The 20,213-nt window shown below is 30.8% G+C and overlaps 2 protein-coding genes across 2 annotated transcripts; both read right to left on the bottom strand.

Annotated features, from left to right (window-relative positions):
• Positions 1 to 851: 851 nt before the first annotated feature.
• LOC143200850 (uncharacterized) lies at positions 852 to 5,282 on the bottom strand. Its single transcript, XM_076411591.1, has 3 exons — positions 4,910 to 5,282; positions 3,549 to 3,753; positions 852 to 1,204 (listed from the first exon to the last, which is right to left on the bottom strand). Exons 1-3 carry the CDS (start codon positions 5,108 to 5,110, stop codon positions 906 to 908), a joined length of 705 nt encoding a protein of 234 aa, XP_076267706.1. The 5' UTR covers positions 5,111 to 5,282; the 3' UTR covers positions 852 to 905.
• Positions 5,283 to 15,925: 10,643 nt separating this feature from the next.
• LOC143200491 (uncharacterized) lies at positions 15,926 to 18,934 on the bottom strand. The gene is made up of 3 exons (XM_076410930.1): positions 18,474 to 18,934; positions 18,214 to 18,418; positions 15,926 to 16,376 (listed from the first exon to the last, which is right to left on the bottom strand). The coding sequence occupies exons 1-3, from the start codon at positions 18,669 to 18,671 to the stop codon at positions 16,078 to 16,080; spliced, it is 702 nt and encodes a 233-aa protein (XP_076267045.1). The 5' UTR covers positions 18,672 to 18,934; the 3' UTR covers positions 15,926 to 16,077.
• Between the last annotated feature and the right edge of the window lie 1,279 nt (positions 18,935 to 20,213).

Raw genomic sequence — 20,213 nt, 5'->3', positions numbered from 1 at the left:
GATAATATTTTATACAGAAGATCGCTTAATGAAGTGATTTTCTACATGCCATGTATATATAATATAGACATAAGAAATACTTATTGCCAATAGGGCAGATTGTGGACTCACGAAGAGTAATAAAAAAAATATTTATATATTTGTATACAATATAACTATATTTTTGTTCTATATAAAAATATTACTTATATTATGACAAAAGCTACTAAAAGTATAATAAAGTTTTTTAAACATAGTAAAAGCCACATCTGAGTATATATAGAAATTGAATATAACATAACAACATTGAAATCATATATGCATATTACATACAAAAATATTTTTATATATACAATTTTTAAACTATATGATTAAACTAATTCAAATATATAACAAATTATTAACATCACAGGTTAGTCTATATGAAAGTAGCCTTTAAACTACTTAATATAAATAATACATTTATAATGTATCATATTGGAATGCTTGCCTTTTATTAGAAATATTTATTAATGAGTATTAAATGGTGTTATTGTTACCGGTACAGTTTTATAGCCAAAAACATGTTCTTAGGATAAATAAAAACTATTTTTTATGGACAAATGTTGAAGTAATGTTGAATCTGTGCTATTCTTTTTAACGCCTAAAGATTCCTCAGCTTCGGAATAAATCACATGTCTCTCACACGTTATTTACAAAAATAATAAATTTTTTTAAAATCAGTAGTATTGTATAATGTTGCAATATATACAATGATGTCCCTAGAATCAACTCGCGTACACTCAAAAATGTCAAAATTTACGATATGTACATTAAGTATCAAATAAGACAAGTTTAGCATAATCCCAAAATATAAAAGGCAACCTCATTGCTACTTTATTTTATCAGTTTTTATTTGTTGATGTAATGTTTACAAGATACACGAATCAACAAAATATATTAGTGAGCTGTTCTTTTAATGATGCCACGGCTGTTAAAACACTCCAAGCAGCAACAATCCAAGTGGCATAACAACTCGCTTCGTAGACACTCTGAGAAACGTACCGCTCCATGAAGGATATCTTGGTATAGAAACTACCAACACCGATCAAGAAGGCGGCAATTCCCAAGAAGTTGTGGATGAATTTGATAACTACAGGCTTAACATAGTTGTGGAACGTTCGTGTATTGGAAGCAAGTAAACCCAGTAGTACCGATACAAATATCAGCAGCCATGATACCAAACCTAAAAATATTTTTTAAATGTTAGCGTTTTATGATCATAACGCGTTAGTGCAAATGAAAAAATTAAATGGATAAAATGATATAATTTATGGGTTTTTATAATATGTAATTGGCGGATATTTTAATACAAGAATAGGAAAAAAATCTAATCAAAATAAAATAATTGAACAAAAATGTTATCGAATATAATTTATTTTAACATTATAATGTATCTAAAAATCACAGTTAATTATACAGCCAGAAAAATGTATAGGCAAGAGTTAAAACACCTTATCCACTATTGCTTTCAAGAATTATGCAAAATATTAGTTATCATTACTACAGGTTATAAACCGGCAATTATTTTAGCGCTTTGATTATTTTTTTGTTTCACATTGTTTGAAAATTCCGAAAACAATAGATATTCAGGGTCACAAATGGATTGTGGCTTTAATAGGTTATTTGGAAAAGGAATGAAATAATGAAAGCCCCCTTTGCCTACTATAGGTTGTTGCAATTATATTGAAAATATTTTGAACGTGTTACTGCTGAGGTGAATATTAGTGTAGGTACTATGACTAACGTTACAAAAAGAAGAACAATAAGTTAGATTCAACCAAGAAAACTTGACCATCTTGATATTGACTCTATTCGAGATCAAATATACGAAATGTGTAAGAACAGTGAGTACACAAACTATTTTATCGATATAACCATAATTTAATAAAATTATATTAGAGAAAATTGTTAGTTTGGAAAGTATACATAAAAGAGTTAGGGACATGCAGCTTTCTGTGGGATATAAGACATTTAAATGGTGTAAAGATAACCCTCGAAGAGGTCTAATGGAACTTCCAGACATTGCCTTCAATTCAAAAAGAATTCAATTTTTAAAGGTACACATATACAGTACTACACATACAGGTACAGGTACAGAATAGAATATAACTGCAGAAAATGGAATTGTAGGGTGTGAAAGATTTGTGTGCACATATATGATTGTAATTGTTTAAAATTAAACCTGAGCATTAGGTGAATGAATACTAACTGTTTTGTAGATTTGGTATATGCATTAAGCAGAATTTAGTGATTAATTTTATCAAGAATGGTGCACACAGGTGGTAGCAGAAGAAAAAATACAGTGATATCAAAATGACATGACAAGTAAACATACCATCAAAGGAAACAAGAACTAAATGTAAAAAGTTAGATATGCTCTCAAATAAAAGTAAAATATATTACTTTTATATATAATTGTTAATTAGGTTAATTAGGCCTCCTTAGAACTCTACTTTAAAGGTGGTGTGAAAAAGAGTTCAATTTAAATATAATAAAACAATTCTAACCTACAAAATATTATATATTTGTTCTAAATTGGAGTGTAAGTGCTTCGATAATATATGCATTAGATGTACCATAATGTTAAAATAAGTTATAGTTGAAAACAGTATTTTTGTTTAATTATTTTATTTATATTAAAATGTTGTTATACACAAAGACAAACTGAACTAAAACTCAGAGTTGATACGGCAACATTGCGACGTTTTGACGTCACAAATTTCGATGACGCATATATAAAAAAAACTTGAATAGACTATAGACACCTTACTCTACGAATCTATTCCGAGAAGAATTGCAGTGATTTTAAAAGCAGATGATGGCTAAACACCTTATTAATAAATAAATATTATGAATATGCTAGGTGTTCATATTATTTTGTCAATCCCTGCATATATGCACAGGTTTTAAATAACAATTTCAAAAAATAAAACAAAAATTGGAACAGAGATTGAGCTATCATAAAATCTAACATTTTTTCTATAGAAAACTGTCATATATAAAGACATAATGTATATGAAAAGAAAAATTACAAAACTAAACGGTTCATAGACTTATCAAAAATGAAAAAAGAAGAGCAACATTGGTAACCTGCAGATATTTCAAAGGCGATGCTTGAGGACCGTTCTTCGTTGCATACTGTTAAACAATAAATATAAAAATATATATCGTAATGGTGTTTATATATGTATCAGGTCTTTTGTTTCATCAGGTGTTTTGAGTAGTAGGTATTCTTCAGAAATATATCGATTATAAAATAGGGTAATAGAATAACAGTCTCTAAAATCTCTCTGCCAATAATCTACTTAAAATAATAATAATCTAGTTTTTAATAAAATGGAAATTAGTGCTAACTTTATTTGAATATGGTGTCCCATATTTTACGCAAAAAGTGTCTAACTTTTATACATACAGTCTTAAATCATGTAAATGCATCAAATTTCAAATATGTGTATTGTGGGATACTTTATGTTATTAATTAAGATGACATCAAAAATTAAACTTAATAACTTATTAAATTAACTTACCTAAAATGGCATGATCACTCTCAAAATGGGCTCTACCCCTTTTTCGTTTCGAATCAACTTCCACACTTATGCCAATAGTCACAGCGAGACAACTAAGTGTAAGTAATACACCGTGTATCCAATATCTTCTTGTTCTTGGTATGAATAATGTCAATAAATTATCTTCAGAAAATAAGATAATTGCAACACCCATCAATGGTATATACTATAAATAAATGTTTTATATTAAACAGTAATAATAACATTATAGTAACAGATCAATTGAAAAGTTTATTTAAATTTTTTTTTATTCAACATATTTCGCTTCAAGGGTGATACACTGATTATAGCGACCCTCCAATTTTTCGGTACCATTTTTGTAGTACGATTTGTCCTTAGTTTGAAAATAGGCCTCAGTTTTGTGGATCACCTCTTCATTCGACGAAAATTTCTTCCCAGCGAGCATTCCCTTGAGATCTGAGAACTGGGGGCCAGATCTGGAGAATACGGTGGCTGAGGAAGCAATTCGAAGAATTCATGGATTTTTGCCATCGTTTTCACGTGACTTGTGATACGGAGCATTGTCTTGGTGAAGCAGCACTTTCTTTTTCTTCCAATGCGGCCGTTCTTCGGCGATTTCGTCCGCGAAACAACATTCGCCAAATAATAGGCCAATTGAAAAGATAAAAATAATATTATATTCTATTAAAATGCATTTAATTTCATAATTGCTTTCATTAATTTAGCTTATTTGTATTAATTACAATTATTATTAAAGAATGTTTTAAAAAAGACCTTAAATAACAATTAACGTCAGCTTTCTAATAGCAAAAAACGATGCATATAGATATTTACATAATGATTATGTAAGTAAATATTTTATTTAAACTAAACGTAACTGTATCACTTCATATTACATCTAATAATAATTAATAAATATTAATAAAATGCAGTTTTGTTAATGGTAAGATAAAATTAAAATTATATATTCGATAAATTCCATTAAAATGCATTTTATTTTATAATTTATTTCATTAATTTAGCTTTATCATTAATTGAGATGCTTAAATAAATTTATTTAAGAAAAAAGTAAAGCAATGCATTAAATAACAATTAACGTCAGCCTTATAATAAAAAAAATGCTTACAGGTACTTACATAATGATTATATAACTAAATATTTTATTTGAACTAAAGGTAAATCTCACATATTACCTCTAATAATAATTAATAAAGATAATGAAAATGCATTTTTATTATATGTCGTTGCATAATATTTTTTAGAAATACCATTATTTTCATTGACCTTTCTAGAATGTGAATACCCGTACGTTCAGAAAATTATATCCAACTATTATTTAACGAAAATTATTTATTACTTACTGCAAATGTTGACAAGAATATATGCCAGAAAAACGAACTGCTTTTATCATAATTCTCGAACATAATCCATATAAAAATTACTGTTAACAATGTTAAAGCTTGGTGGTATATATGATTGAGAACCCATAATGTCCTTCTCAAGGTAGTAATTGTTTTGGTTCGTACAATCAATGACGAAGTTGACACGGTTTTCTGCTCCATCTTATTCAAACTACCGCACTTCACTGACCGAACTAAAGAGTAATAGAGGGAAACTTAACCATCGTTAATAATAACCTTTATTATAATAAGGCCGCGTTAGGTTTTACAAGCGATAAGCTGTCTGAAATGATCGCGAGATATGGTTTATTTTATTATTGGTGGATTCTCACTGAACGTTTACCATTGGCTGTGTCGTAGGTGATCGCGAAAACCAGTTCGTCGTCTTGAAATGGGTTCCAAGAATTTCACTATTGAGAACGAGGGCGGAATATAATGTACGAATGATTTATTTGGTAAATCGTACATCGTCGTAATTTAAATACAAATACATATTTAGTATTTGTAATTACTTCTTATTTGTAATTAATATTTTGTAGTTAGTATTTCAAATATTTATTAATGGTATTATTAATGGTGATATTAATGGATGCGTTCTGCACAAAATAACGCTCGGTAGCTTATGAAATGAAAATGGCGATCGCTAAATATGAATCACTATCTGCCTCATCAGAAGATCAAACTAGGTAGATATTTTATTTACCCAAGCACCCAAGATGTGCCAACTCTTTTGTTCACACTACAGATATGAACAATTTCATCAAAGATTCTCACATTAGCATGGTTCATTACTCAGAGATGAAGTCATAAAATACTCTCTTGGACATCAGTTTATAAATCCCGGTGCCACCAGATGAACAAAGAACTTGAGAAGGCCAAATCACAGTCAGTAATAACGCAATTTTTCCTTTCTACTTCTAACGAGGTATAACGAAATGAACAACAATTATACTCAGCTTGGCAAACTGCTGAAGCTGGAAAACGAAAAATCTCATGGAATTCTTAAGAAAACTAACAGTATAGAGACGTCAGAGTGATGATTAAAAATACTCATCACTCCTTTCAACTTCTCCTTTCTTTACAAAGCGTGAGGATGTGGGTATATATATATATATATATATATATATATATATATATATATATATATAATATTAAAACGATCTATAATGGAAATTAAGTTACTGTTGAGGTACCAAAAAGTAATTAAATTAGTACCACGGTGCAAAACATGTCAATCAATTGAACACACCCAAAACTATTTTAACAAACCATTGAAATGCGTCAAGTGTACTTGAGCTCACTTAATATTTGTCAGAAAATGTGTCACCAAAATGCTGCCAAACCAAACCAAACCATCCCACAAATTATCAAGGATGTGAGGTCCTTTAAGAACTACAAAATAAAAGAGATGCTGAAAATAAACCTAAAATAGAGACAAAAGCTTCTAAAGCCAGCAAGGCCATGAAAAAGATTCAAACTCAAAGTTCCAAACTATATAGACCAGTCGTGGATACAAGGGTCATTTATTGGTGAATTGTCACCTCCTATGTGGGACATAAAATAAAGTAGGTACCAGTAAATAAACGAAAGTCATAGAAGACAAATTAAAGATGAGCTATATGCAAGGATGAGATCGAAGAGAGGAATAAATAAGCAAGGAATAGGATAAATAGAAGAAATTATGAATTATTAATAGTAAGTCTGTATACATTTCAAAGCACAGATAAACATTAAGATATTTAACGATTAATGCAATAAGATTTGTAATTATACATATTTTTTTAATTAATCTCCTAGAACGTTAACAATTTGCCCGTGAGCAATAAGTATTGTAATATGATTTCAGCTATATAATATAACTATCCTGACATGTAGTAGATGACTTCAGTAAGTAATCAACTGTACAACTTATAATCTATATCTTATTCTGGATACTATTCTAACTTATCTTAAAGTATATCCTAATTTATTCTAAAAATTATTCTAGCTTATTTTAGAGATATTAAATCTCACGCACTTCACTGTCATCGCGCACATTTAATATCGATATTTAATATCGATAATAAATCGGCGATGACTCGCAACACTTTATTTTGGAACCTTGGGAGGATATTTATATTAGATTTGCTAGTAATACCCCACAGTTCAATACCATAGGTCCAAATGGACTAAACCTTATTATCTAATGATAATTTAGATTTACGCCCTCATTCAGCCAATACATTTGGTTAAGTTTAAACCCAAACTGTTTGCTTTTTGTCACTATATGTTTTTTCCATGTCAAACATTTATTATTCCATATTTATGTTTACAATATAAAAGTAAAGAAAGATCATATATACTTATAATTAATGCTCTGAACCTATTACAGTTCTGAAAATAATCTTGCTTATGATAATTTTGTTATAATGTTATAATAAAATTGTTACAATTTTGTTATATAATATTTTGTTGATTATTTTAATGGAAATTTGATTTAATCAAATGCAATTTAAATAATTTAGTGATTATTAAATCATGCGATAGTTGCATATATTTTAATATATTTCAATATATATATATATATATATATATATATATATATATATATATATATATATATATATATATTGTTTTAATTAATATTATATGTCAAATATATATCTGATCTTAGTTATATCTTGATCTAGTTATATTAAATAATTAATTTTTCGATTTAAAAGAGACAAATTAAAATAGTTTTTGTTTCAATATATAATAACATACAAATATTATAACGTTAATTAACAATTACAATTCATTGAATTAATTTCTTCCATTTATTACAATCTAATACGATAGTTCCGTATACGCATGTTTAATAATCTCTCTAATTAGTACAGAGAGGAATAATTATATGTTTCGCCATTCATCATTCGTGTCGGATAAAAGGTATTTAGATAACCTCACATATTTTACTTAAGTGGTATCAGAGTTTATTTTCGCAATTATCAATTTTTCTGAATGAGCGACACTTCTAAATTCTTTAATATTTTGTTTTGTTTCATTAAGCTGGATCAAGTGGTAATGTATTTTGGTGATTAAGCATTTTTAGGAAGGTTTATTATATCATAATGATATATTGGTTATTTCAGGTTTTATTATAGTCTATATTTTATGGATATTATTATTATATCACCTACTGTCAAGGTAGCAGGTTTTACGTCTTTACTTTATCAAATAGTTTTCATACATATATCCACATTCCTTAGCTATTTGTATTTAATAACTTAATACATATCTAATGTTTGATAAATATTTAAATAAAGCTACATTGACGTGTTTGATATTATTAGTTTTACCGTCTGCATCTGTACACATAGTATTTTTAAATATATATTGTTTTATATATATTATAAGTATCGAGTAGTGCATGTGGATGGCATTGTTGACAGGCCTATGTAATATCCATATAGTACTATCCAATATCCAATACATTTGGTTTAGTTTAAGCCCAAGCTATTTGCGTTTTGTAATTATATGTTTTCTTCATGTCAAATGTTGGATCGAAATACATTCACAGATATTTAACGTTATCTGGTTACGGAAGTTCATGATTATTCAATTTTACTGAGGGGCATGTTCTTCTACAAAGGGTGAATGTCACATGGGTAAATTTTGTCTCATTTGCTTTGATACGCCACATTGTCAACCACAATTGGACTTTGCTAAGATGAAGTTGGAAGTTTCTTGTGGCTGATATTGGATTCTCGTGTGATCATAAAACCGCTGTATCGTCAGCATATGTTGCAACAGTAGTGTTTCTTGAGGTCGGTAGGTCAGATGTACACATAAGATAACAATGGGTCAGGAACACTGCCCTGCCTGGATCAAATGCTAATACATTTTGGTGATTAAGCATTTCTAGGAAGATTTATTATATCATAGTGATATATTGGTTATTTCAGGTTTTATTATAGGCTATATTTTATGGATATTATTATTATATCACCTACTGTCAAGGTAGCAGGTTTTACGTCTTTATTTTATCAAATAGTTTTCATACATATATCCACATTCCTTAGCTATTTGTATTTAATAACTTAATACATATCTAATGTTTGATAAATATTTAAATAAAGCTACATTGACGTGTTTGATATTATTAGTTTTACCGTCCGCATCTGTACACATATTATTTTTAAATATATATTGTTTTATATATATTATAAGTATCGAGGAGTGCATGTGGATGGCACTGTTGACAGGCCTATGTAATATCCATATAGTACTATCCAATATCCAATACATTTGGTTTAGTTTAAGCCCAAGCTATTTGCGTTTTGTAATTATATGTTTTCTTCATGTCAAACGTTCGATCGAAAAACATTCACAGATATTTAACGTTATCTGGTTACGGAAGTTCATGATTATTCAATTTTACTGAGGGACATGTTCTTCTACAAAGGGTGAATGTCACATGGGTAAATTTTGTCTCATTTGCTTTGATACGCCACATTGTCAACCACAATTGGACTTTGCTAAGATGAAGTTGGAAGTTTCTTGTGGCTGATATTGGATTCTCGTGTGATCATAAAACTGCTGTATCGTCAGCATATGTTGCAACAGTAGTGTTTCTTGAGGTCGGTAGGTCAGATGTACACATAAGATAACAATGGGTCAGGAACACTGCCCTGCCTGGATCAAATGCTAATACATTTTGGTGATTAAGCATTTCTAGGAAGATTTATTATATCATAATGATATATTGGTTATTTCAGGTTTTATTATAGTCTATATTTTATGGATATTATTATTATATCACCTACTGTCAAGGTAGCAGGTTTTACGTCTTTACTTTATCAAATAGTTTTCATACATATATCCACATTCCTTAGCTATTTGTATTTAATAACTTAATACATATCTAATGTTTGATAAATATTTAAATAAAGCTACATTGACGTGTTTGATATTATTAGTTTTACCGTCTGCATCTGTACACATAGTATTTTTAAATATATATTGTTTTATATATATTATAAGTATCGAGTAGTGCATGTGGATGGCATTGTTGACAGGCCTATGTAATATCCATATAGTACTATCCAATATCCAATACATTTGGTTTAGTTTAAGCCCAAGCTCTTTACGTTTTGTAACTATATGTTTTCCCATGTCAAACGTCGATCGAAATGTATTCCAAGATATTTAACGTTGTCTGCTTACGGAAGTTCATGATTATTCAATTTTACTGAGGGATATGTTCTTCTACAAAGGGTGAATGTCACATGGGTATATTTTGTCCCATTTGCTTTGATACGCCACGTTTTCAACCACAATTCGACTTTGCTAAGATGAAGTTGGAGGTTTCTTGTGGCTGATATTGGATCTTCGTGTGATGATAAAACCGCTGTATCGTCAGCATCTTGCAACAGTAGTGTTTCTTGAGGTCGGTAGGTCCAGCTGTATACATAAGTTATAATAATGGGTCAAGAACACTGCCCTGTCTGGATCAAATGCTAATATATTTTGGTGATTAAGCATTTTTAGAAAGATTTATCATATCATAATGATATATTGGTTATTTCAGGTTTTATTTTAGTCTATATTTTATGGATATTATTATTATATCAGCTACTGTCAAGGTAGTAGGTTTTACGTCTTTATTTTATCAAATAGTTTTCATACATATATCTACATTCCTCAGCTATTTGTATTTAGTAACTTAATACGTTTCTAATTTTTGATACAATATTTAAATAAATCTACATTGACGTGTTTGATATTATTAGTTTTACCGTCCGTTTCTGTACACATAGTATTTCTAAATATATATTGTTTAAACTAATACACATAATTAACTAAGACATCATTCACAAATTATCGAATAGTACATGCGGATGGCACTATTGAAAGGCCCATGTAATATCCTTATAGTACTATCCAGTATAGAAGCTAATGGATATAATTTTATATCATCAAAAAAATAATTTTCAATAATCGATATATAATTTGATTATTTTAGGTCCTTGCAATCCGCAAAACACTGCTATTATAATCCAAATCTGCCAAATAGTCTTAATAAATTATTAGGAAAATTAAGATGTTATCTTTAATGTATCTATCCTAACATAATTGTTTTAATTTGTTGTTTTACCAAGAAAAACAAAAGGTTTTAATATATATTTGTATATATGAAGTAAATTTTGTTTAAACGTGACTAAGAGATAAAAAATATAAGAAATAATATAAATCATTTTATATAAAACTGAAAATGTTTCTCTGTTTACTAAAAACTAGCGACCCGCCCCGGCTTCGCACGGGTGCAATGCTGATACTAAATTAAATACACTACAGAAAAAATATGAACGTTGTATATAAAAACATAACGGCCCGCTCCGACTTTGCACGGGCATAAAATATATATGCCTATGTCACTCAATGAAAACATGATTAAAATCGATCCAGTATTTTTGGTTCATTCATTACTGCCCTTGGCCTGCACGCATTAAATTTGGAGTAAAACAATTCCTCTTCCCCTATACTTACTATGAAGATTTCCTGCTATCTTTGGAATATCTAAATTCATACAATTTTTATTACATTACACATTTTTAAACGCAAATTTTAAATTTGTAATATCTCCGAAAATATTTGTTTAATTTACATGCTGTAAGGAACCATATTGATCTATATTAATTGCACACTGTATTTAAGGTACTTAATTCGATAAGGATTAATGCCGTATTGCTTAAAATAGCTTCGTAAATAAGCCATTTTCTCACGTAAAAAGTAAACAATAAAAATGGTTAATGTGGGTTATCCCTAGAAGATAAACATATACCATCGCGGACTTTTTTGTAGACCTTTTATGGTGTACAATACTGTAGTACATTAATTTGATCTAACTCGTAGGGTTAGGCAGCGTTTTTGCTAATTGCTAAATAAGCCTAAAAAAATAGGTTAATTTACGACATCACGTTAGAAACCTCTAAAATTAGCAATGTTGCTTTAGTATATTATGCATGTATTATACATATAAACCTTCCTCTTGAATCACTCTATCTATTGAAAAAAACCGCATCAAAATCCGTTGCGTAGTTTTAAAGATTTAAGCGCACATAGGGATATAGGGACAGAAAAGGCGACTTTGTTTTATACTATGTAGTGAGTAGTGATTACTAATTTAGGATTTATATAATTTAAATATTTCAGAAAGCGTCTTTATTGCTTTTAATGCTTTAGAGTCTCCTTTATATCCAACTAGGGTTAATCTCGACTGTGCTACCAATTAGCGGTTAACCAACTTAGGGATCGTCACAAAATACATCCAGTCCTACCCAGCCCGGTCACTGACTGGGATCACTTCCCTTGTCGCATTTTGCCTTGCCGTGTGGTCAATCTCAGGCATAAACGTAAGTTTAAGGTTATGCCCCAGCAGGATTCGAACCTGCAACTATCGCAATAATAGAGCGACAGTTCTACTGCATATTATTATTCGTAAGCCAAAAATGAAATAAAAGTGGTTTCTCAACATAGCAAAACAAGTTCTAACAAATATTGTGGTAGCATAATTACAGCTTTGGTTGTAGATGGAAAAGTTACTGAATTTGTTAAATATTTGAAGCTTTCCGAGCTATACAAGTTCTTAAAAAATCCATTTCTCCACATGTTAAATAACAATTTCAAATGTAGAACCTAAAACTGCAGCTTTTGGGGACGTTTTATCTGTTTTATAACCACTAAGTTATTTATTTATTATTATTTGAAAAGTTTGAAAGGAAATTTTAAGGAAAGCGTCCTCGTATCATCCATCTATTTAACAATTCTCCAAAAAAAAAAACGAAGGAGATGATAAAAACATAAATTTCAACAATTTGACACTTAAACTTCAGATCGCTCCTTGTATACGATTTCCTATTTTACAAATAATAATATTTTAAGTGATACTCGACCTGATCTTTAGATTTTTATCACGTCTACTGGAGAATTATTGTCTGATACTTAAAGTGAATTTATTTGATACCCATCAGTACTATTCTGGTTTTTACGACATGATTATTTCTGCAGAACTATTTACTATGAGATCCGCATGATTAAAAATAAACTTGATTAAAGTAATGTGTTATCTTCATACGTGAGAAAAAGCTCGTTGATAATATCCAGAATATATAATATCTAAATTTAATACCTAATATAAAACATTTACTTATTACAAATTTTAATGATAACCGTTTGACAATACAATATATGATGGGTATAACACTAATTTCAAAACAATTATAAATATTAATTTACTGTTTGTACATATATAATCAAAAAAAGTTTTGTACTAATAAGTGGCGTAGGTGTGTTATGGTTCGTGTCTGGTCTGCTTTGTTCAATGTACCAATTCTGTCTATTTTTTCTGTCTCTGCTTAGTCTACTCTCAATCCTCCTCTCAAGTCCTTCCTTCTCATATTCTCTTAATCTGTCTTGTGTCCTCTGTCATGTTCTCCCCTGGCACCAACTTTATTTAATATTTTTCTTTCAGATATCCCTAAGAGACTACAAGTTGAGGCAGATTTTTACGCAGACGACACTGCTTACTTTGCTTCTTCAAGAGTAGCACCACACATCCAAGGCAGACTTCAAAAATAACTCGATGAGAAGGGGGTTACATTTCTGGAGGTTGCAAGTCAACCCACAGAAAACCCAGCCCATCTCCTTCCATCAGAAGCGTTTTGCACCGAGCATTTCGCGTCTTAAAATCGAGAACGCCGAAATTCCTTGGTCAGAAGAAACCACCTATCTCGGTCTTGTTTTCGATCGCACATTTAGGTGGAATTCCTGCATTCAAAATTCCCTCCATAAAGCTCAAGGTATTGTTAATTTGCTGTTCCCGCTTATCAACCGGGCCAGCAGGCTTCCTCTTACTATAAAATCTCTCCTGTACAAGATGCTGGTTCGATCAGTCGTTCTATACGGCTCCAGTGTCTATCCAAAATAGGTCTCACCTAGCCAGATGGAACGTCTTCAAGTCTTTCAAAACAAAATTCTCAGGAGAATAATCAATGCCCCCTGGTTCGTTAGGAACAATCAAATTCATAGAGAAGCAGACGTCCCCCAAGTTCACGATTTTATATCCGAGGTTTATTCGAGATATATCTCCACTCTTCGTCTCTCGGACAATAGATGTATTACCGAGCTGGCCGATATTTTAGGCCAATAATACATTCGGCTCTTCGTGACCTTATTCTGTCATAGTCGACCCTGCTCTGTCGTCCTCTAACTGCAAATTGCGTCGACCTTCTCCGGCGAGCGATTAAATCAGGTACCGCGAGTTGCATGCTGTGATAACGACGCCATTTCCTTGCCTGGCCCTTGTGCCTCTTAACGGCGTTACCGGTTACGAGAACTCTTCTTACTAACAGTAAAAAGTATCAGTTAGGGTCATAGGATCAGCTGTTATTCTGGAATAGGAATCTGTAACAGAATTCCCCTTCCCAGTTTCAGGCCAAAAAAAGTAGTGTCCTCTATGCGTTGTAACTGTCCCCACCAACTGAGTTATCTATTTCTCTTCCAATTATTCGATACAGAGGTATTTTATTATTTATTTACTTATTTATTACTTTATTTATTATCCTATCCTTCTTTGTTAGTCCTGACTTTTATCCCTCCTTGACAATATCCATTTTTCACAACCCAATATTAGGGTTGGTCTGTAAATTGCTTTGTACATTTCCATTTTAGTTTTTCTTAATAGTTTTAAGTTTGTATGCTTTCCCACTGACTGTTTATTAGTTTAGTGTGTTTGTTAGATAGATAAGAAAATAAGAACTATACATTAAAGTTAGTTGTTTTAAGAAGCTGATAATATCTGGAGTACGAAAAGAAGAGATGAAAAACTGATTCTGTATTAAGAAACAAAATCATATAAATTATATTGAAAAAAATATGGAAAACAAAAAGTAGTTACAGAGTATAATAAAGCTAAAAAACGGAAGATACAATAAATAAAATAAAGCATCAAATGAGTGAAAAAAACGAGAGAAAAAAACATAAATACATTACAAGAATTACAGAGAGAGAAAATGGGAAAAGATAGGAACCAAAGACACACAAAAAGAAAATAATAAAATAAAAATTAATGAAGGATGAAAAAATAAAAATGTAAAAAACAGAATAAGTATCTAAAATATAAGGACAATGTTGAAAGTTGGTAAAATTAAATAAATATCAAACTGATAAGGTGGGGTTTAGTGGGTAGCCCAGAGGCAGTCTCCACCTAACCGGTCCAACTCGCTTATTCCTCGACCAGGTATCTGTAACAGAATTCCCCTTCCCAGTTTCAGGCCAAAAAAAGTAGTATCCTCAATGCGTTGTAACTGTCCCCACCAACTGAGTTATCCATTTCGATACAGAGGTATTTTATTATTTATTTACGTATTTATTACTTTATTTATTATCCTATCCTTCTTTATTAGCCCTGACCTTTATCCCTGCTTGACAATACTGATTCCTCCTGACCCACTGATTGTTTATCAGTTTAGTGTGTTTGTTAGATAGATAAGAAAATAAGAACTATACATTAAAGTTAGTTGTTTGATTTTAGTTACAATCTTATTTTAGATAAAATTTATGTTGCATCTAGGGATGCTGACTAGGGATTTTTAAAATACTTTTATTTATATTTTTTAATTCCTAATTTGGTACTTGATTTATTAAAAATATCGCTACTTTTTAAAATGTTAAGAGAGTATCAATATTTTTTGGCCCGATTATTATTTTTTCTTAAAAATATCGATATATTTTTGGCAATATATCAATATATTTCCTGGTTGTTGTGAAAAAGTATCGATATATTTTTTTAAAATACGAAATCGACATATCGAGCATCATTGGTATTCTATACTCTACGTGGAATGAAATATGATAATATATAGAAATACATATATATTTCAGATAATACTCTAATACTATAATGATTCTTTAACTATGAGGATATGAGCTGTTTATAACGAAAATTAAAACAAATAACCATAAAATTATATTTATTTGCAAAGTATTGGTTATATTGGATTTAAGAACATTGAGACCATTTATTATGCCCCTACTTGCATTACATTCATATCACAAATCACAATGATATTACCGAGAGATTCACATCATCAATCAAAAATATTAATTTAAAACAAGATGTTCGTAATTTGTTCCTTTAGTGATTTCAACGCATTTATAACGCTCCAAACTGCAACTATCCAAGTGGCGTAACGACTAATGTCGAAAGCGTGTTCGGATAAACTTGATTTGAAATGATTGATTTCCTTGTAGAAGCTGGCCACTCCTAATATAAAGGCGGCTATTCCCAAAAAGTTGTGAACGAATTTAGCGACAACTGGTTTGATATAATTAGAAAAGGTCCTGGTATTAGCGGCGACCAAACCAATCACCACCGACAACAGTACTAACACCCAAGATACCAGACCTAAAAAAAATAAACTTATATCATAGAACGTATTATTTATGTTTACATAAGCAACTACAAATATATTTCATATTAAGGTCTGTTTTATATTAGAATAAATTTAAATCCTCAATATTGCTTTTTTGTTCACTGTTATATGTAAAATGTTCAAGTATGTTCAATAGTAAAATAAAAGTTTTTTGTGTTTTAATTCTTTCACATGTCATAACTGAAACAGTTGGTAGGATCTGAGATCATAAGGCTGTTCTTCTTATGAAGATGAAGCCAGGTTGACGTTGGATTGGCAATCGTTACGTAGTTACTCGAAGCATGTCTTGGCGTAGTTAAGTGGAATACAGACAAAATTATCGCAGCTGAAGCTGTAAAGTCACCAAAGGTGGATTGAACTGCTGGGAAAACCAACTAGTCATACGCTATTCCAATTGGAGCCATTCAAGCTTTGAAAAGCGTCCCTCAGAGGCAGACTGATGCATTTTTACTATTCATTTGTTTAGAGTATTTACCAAAAAAATCATAAAAACACATATTCAAGGAGTTACGGCTAAAAAATGTTCGTCCTATTCAATACCTTTACAACTTTTACAGTCTTCTGAGTTAAAAAAATGCAAAAAATTCCTTGGTTGTAAAGATGTAGTTATAACCCAGATTTCGAGAAGATTTTTTTAATTACAAAATGGCGAGGATTTAAAAAATATCCAGTTTTTCTAACTTTCTAAATTTTAGAAATTGTAGAAAAAATGGTCGAGTTGTAGTAAATTAAATGTCCAAAACTCAAAGGGGTACTAGCATTCCTTGATATATTTTAGTGGAATTCGGTCAAAAGTGTCGTAGTTGAAACTATAAGGTCACAAATGGTGTATTGTAGCTGCTCATTGATCCCTAAACATCTCTAGCTCGTGGATTCCTTGCCTAACATACATATTACAGTTCAGTTTGTTAGAGCACTAGACCACTAGTAGTGTACTAAAAGTTGGACAGAGCTTGCAGTTCAAGGTGTAGAGCCATCAATGACGAATTGAAGTAGCTGAGCTGCACAATCTTATATTATTGGATTTTGGTATACCAGGGATCCTTCCATTCAGAGAAACTTAAACGATTGTCAAAAGAAAGCTTGGTAGATCCACCATTACATACCAACATAATCCATAAATATATCTATTTTTCAAGATACAACACTACTAAAAACATGTTTATCAACATTTCAACTAACGACTGTACAGAATATTACTCTGAATTGATATCAACAGGCAATGTGACTTCAATCGTGATATTTCTTATAAAGTTAATACTATAGTGAGGGTTGTTAATCCACAAATATTATTAAAATAATAATTTTATAATTATAGAAAAAAACAATTCTATATTCTGAACTAAAATAAACACAAGCAGGTGTGCCACAAGGCAGCACCCTGGGCCCTATCCTCTATCTGTCTAACATCCCTGACATACCAAAACTCAAAGGAATTACGATAGTTACATTTGCAGATGATGCAGTACTGTTAGTAGTGGGCAAAAACCAAGAAGCACCCATAAAAAGACTACAAGCTAACGATAGATTAATAGATTAAACCAAACAATGGAGAATAAAATGAACTGAAAATGTATATTCCTAGTTCACCAATCTGGAAACTAAATGGTGCTATAGTACCATATGTAAATAGTGCTTAGTATTTGGGCATGACACTAGATATCAAATTAAAATGGTAGCAGATTATGAAGACATGGCAAAAAGAAATTAGTCGAACTCAAAATAAAGTATAAAGAGATACTATCTACAATATAATCACATGTTACATGACTTTCTAATGTCTAAACTATATAGTATGTGTATACTTACCCAAAATTGCGTGATCACTTTTAAAATGTTTAGAACCCCTTTTATTTTTCGAATGAACCTCCAAAGATATTCCAATAGTAACGAACAAAGCACTCACGCCAAGCAACACGCCATGGATAAAGTATTTCTTCGTCCTTGTTATATAAAGTGTTATCAAATTGTCTTCCGAGAACAATATTATAGCACTAGCCATCAGAGGAATATACTACAAAGAAAATTAAATTATAAAATACGTATATGGCGATATGTTATTTACTCACCGCGGCTGTTGATAGGAATATATGCCAGAAAAATGAATTGCTTTTGTCGGAATTTTCGTACATTACCCATAAAAATATAACACTCAGCACGGTTAGAGCCTGATGGTAAATATGATTCAAAATCCATAACGTCCGTCTTATCACGGTTATTTTCTTCGTCCGCGTGATTAACTTGCTGGTTGATTCGGTTTTCTGCATTCTGATGTTGTTGTATAGACAAATTGAACTATACGATTACGTTTAATTATTGCAAAAACGATGATTTATAGGCGATTGTGTTGAACTGTAGCCGGAACGAAACAGGCCGAAAGCGATCTGTGTGATATGATTGGTCGCTCTTCTAAGCATCTACTTGTTATTGGTCGGTAGAAACGAAACTGACATGTTTGGCCATATTCTAAAGCGTAGCATTATTATCGAGTTTTTGTAGTACCACTTAACTAAGAGAGGCCTAATTAACAATTAATATTATTAATAAGCGACGAAATATTACAAAATATGATTAACGGTTTTCTATGAAAAATTATTTCGTGTTTTATATAAAATATATAAATTATTATACTAGATTATATATTTGTTGATAAAGATAGATGATATTATCTAAACAATGTTAATATGTGTGTAAATTTCGAATATAAATGTACAGGGCTATAAATTAGTTTTAAAAGTTTTTTTTAATTTCAAGCTATATCGTGAATAATCGGTACAATGTATTTTATTCAAAGTATTCTCCATCGATAGCTCCTTTTCTTTCCCATCTTTCAGACAATTTATTGATTCCATCTCGGAAGCACGATTTACCTTTTGAAGCCTCTTCGTAAGGACTGAAGCGCTGCTCAGACACGTCACGAATCATATATCGGAACAAGTCGTAATCAGAAGGAGCGAGGTTTTGAGAATACGGCGGGTGGGGTAGCACTTCGTACTTTAAAGTTTCCAAGTATGATTTCACCGGTTTTTCACCGACTTCGAAAAAGGAGGGGATTCTGTGTTCGGCTGTATATATTTTTCTAATTTATGTTCGTCGATTTCTCCGTCAATTGTGGGCCGATTTCCAAAATTTTATTTTTATTCGAAAGAGTGCACTTCCGAGGTGGTCCCATTGAAACCAAGTCAGGATCTGTTGGGGGTAAGGGGGGAAATAGAGGGAAACGTTCAAATTTAAAAGGGACGTACAAAGTTTTCACATATTTTTATCTAAAATAATCAGTTATTTATGCATAATGTTACTGCTGAGCTGCTGTGATGGAGAATCGTTCAGTGTAGAAGCCATTCAGTTTGTTTTTAAGCACTAACTATTGCATATAAGCCCTCATAGAAATATTGTAGGCATCTACTTATATGGCGTAGTGATTAAAACGTTTAGCTTCCAAACGGAGGTCGCGGGTTCGATTCTCCGCGGGGACAATAACTTTTTGTTATTGATAATTAGAACATTTGTCAAATCACCTAGGCTTGGTTAGAGAGCCCCAGGGCCTGAAGCGTTCCTTATTTTCAGTCATTGTTTCTTTATTCTCCTATTTTCCTCATACGGGCTGCACCTTTACTTGGCCTACCCAGTGCAATATTAAATAAAATAACTGCGTAATTTTTTGAGTAAATATCTAACACTAAAAAGAGAAAAATAAAATATTTTAACAAAAAAAAACGAAATTAGAAAAATATCAAACATGGATTTTTAAAACAAAAATAACATTTTAAAATAAAATATGTATATAATAATCGTTGTAATAACAAAAT

This window comes from Rhynchophorus ferrugineus, unplaced genomic scaffold (assembly GCF_030347505.1).
Source record: "Rhynchophorus ferrugineus isolate W39M unplaced genomic scaffold, kcgeb_rfMv2 rfM8, whole genome shotgun sequence".
In the NCBI taxonomy this organism is placed as follows: domain Eukaryota; kingdom Metazoa; phylum Arthropoda; class Insecta; order Coleoptera; family Curculionidae; genus Rhynchophorus; species Rhynchophorus ferrugineus.
The sequence above is the reverse complement of the archived record's forward strand: the minus strand, read 5'-3'. Positions and strand labels throughout refer to the sequence as shown.

Bases quoted from the DNA above. Each gene is read 5' to 3' on its own strand.
- LOC143200491 (XM_076410930.1), bottom strand. From the start codon at position 18,671: ATGCAGAAAACCGAATCAACCAGCAAGTTAATCACGCGGACGAAGAAA. The intron at 18,419-18,473 runs GTGAGTAAATAA...TTTTCTTTGTAG, and splicing joins TATTCCTATCAACAGCCGCG to TATATTCCTCTGATGGCTAG. The intron at 16,377-18,213 runs GTAAGTATACAC...TATTTTTTTTAG, and splicing joins AAGTGATCACGCAATTTTGG to GTCTGGTATCTTGGGTGTTA.
- LOC143200850 (XM_076411591.1), bottom strand. From the start codon at position 5,110: ATGGAGCAGAAAACCGTGTCAACTTCGTCATTGATTGTACGAACCAAA. The intron at 3,754-4,909 runs GTAAGTAATAAA...ATTTATTTATAG, and splicing joins TATTCTTGTCAACATTTGCA to TATATACCATTGATGGGTGT. The intron at 1,205-3,548 runs GTAAGTTAATTT...AAATATTTTTAG, and splicing joins GAGTGATCATGCCATTTTAG to GTTTGGTATCATGGCTGCTG.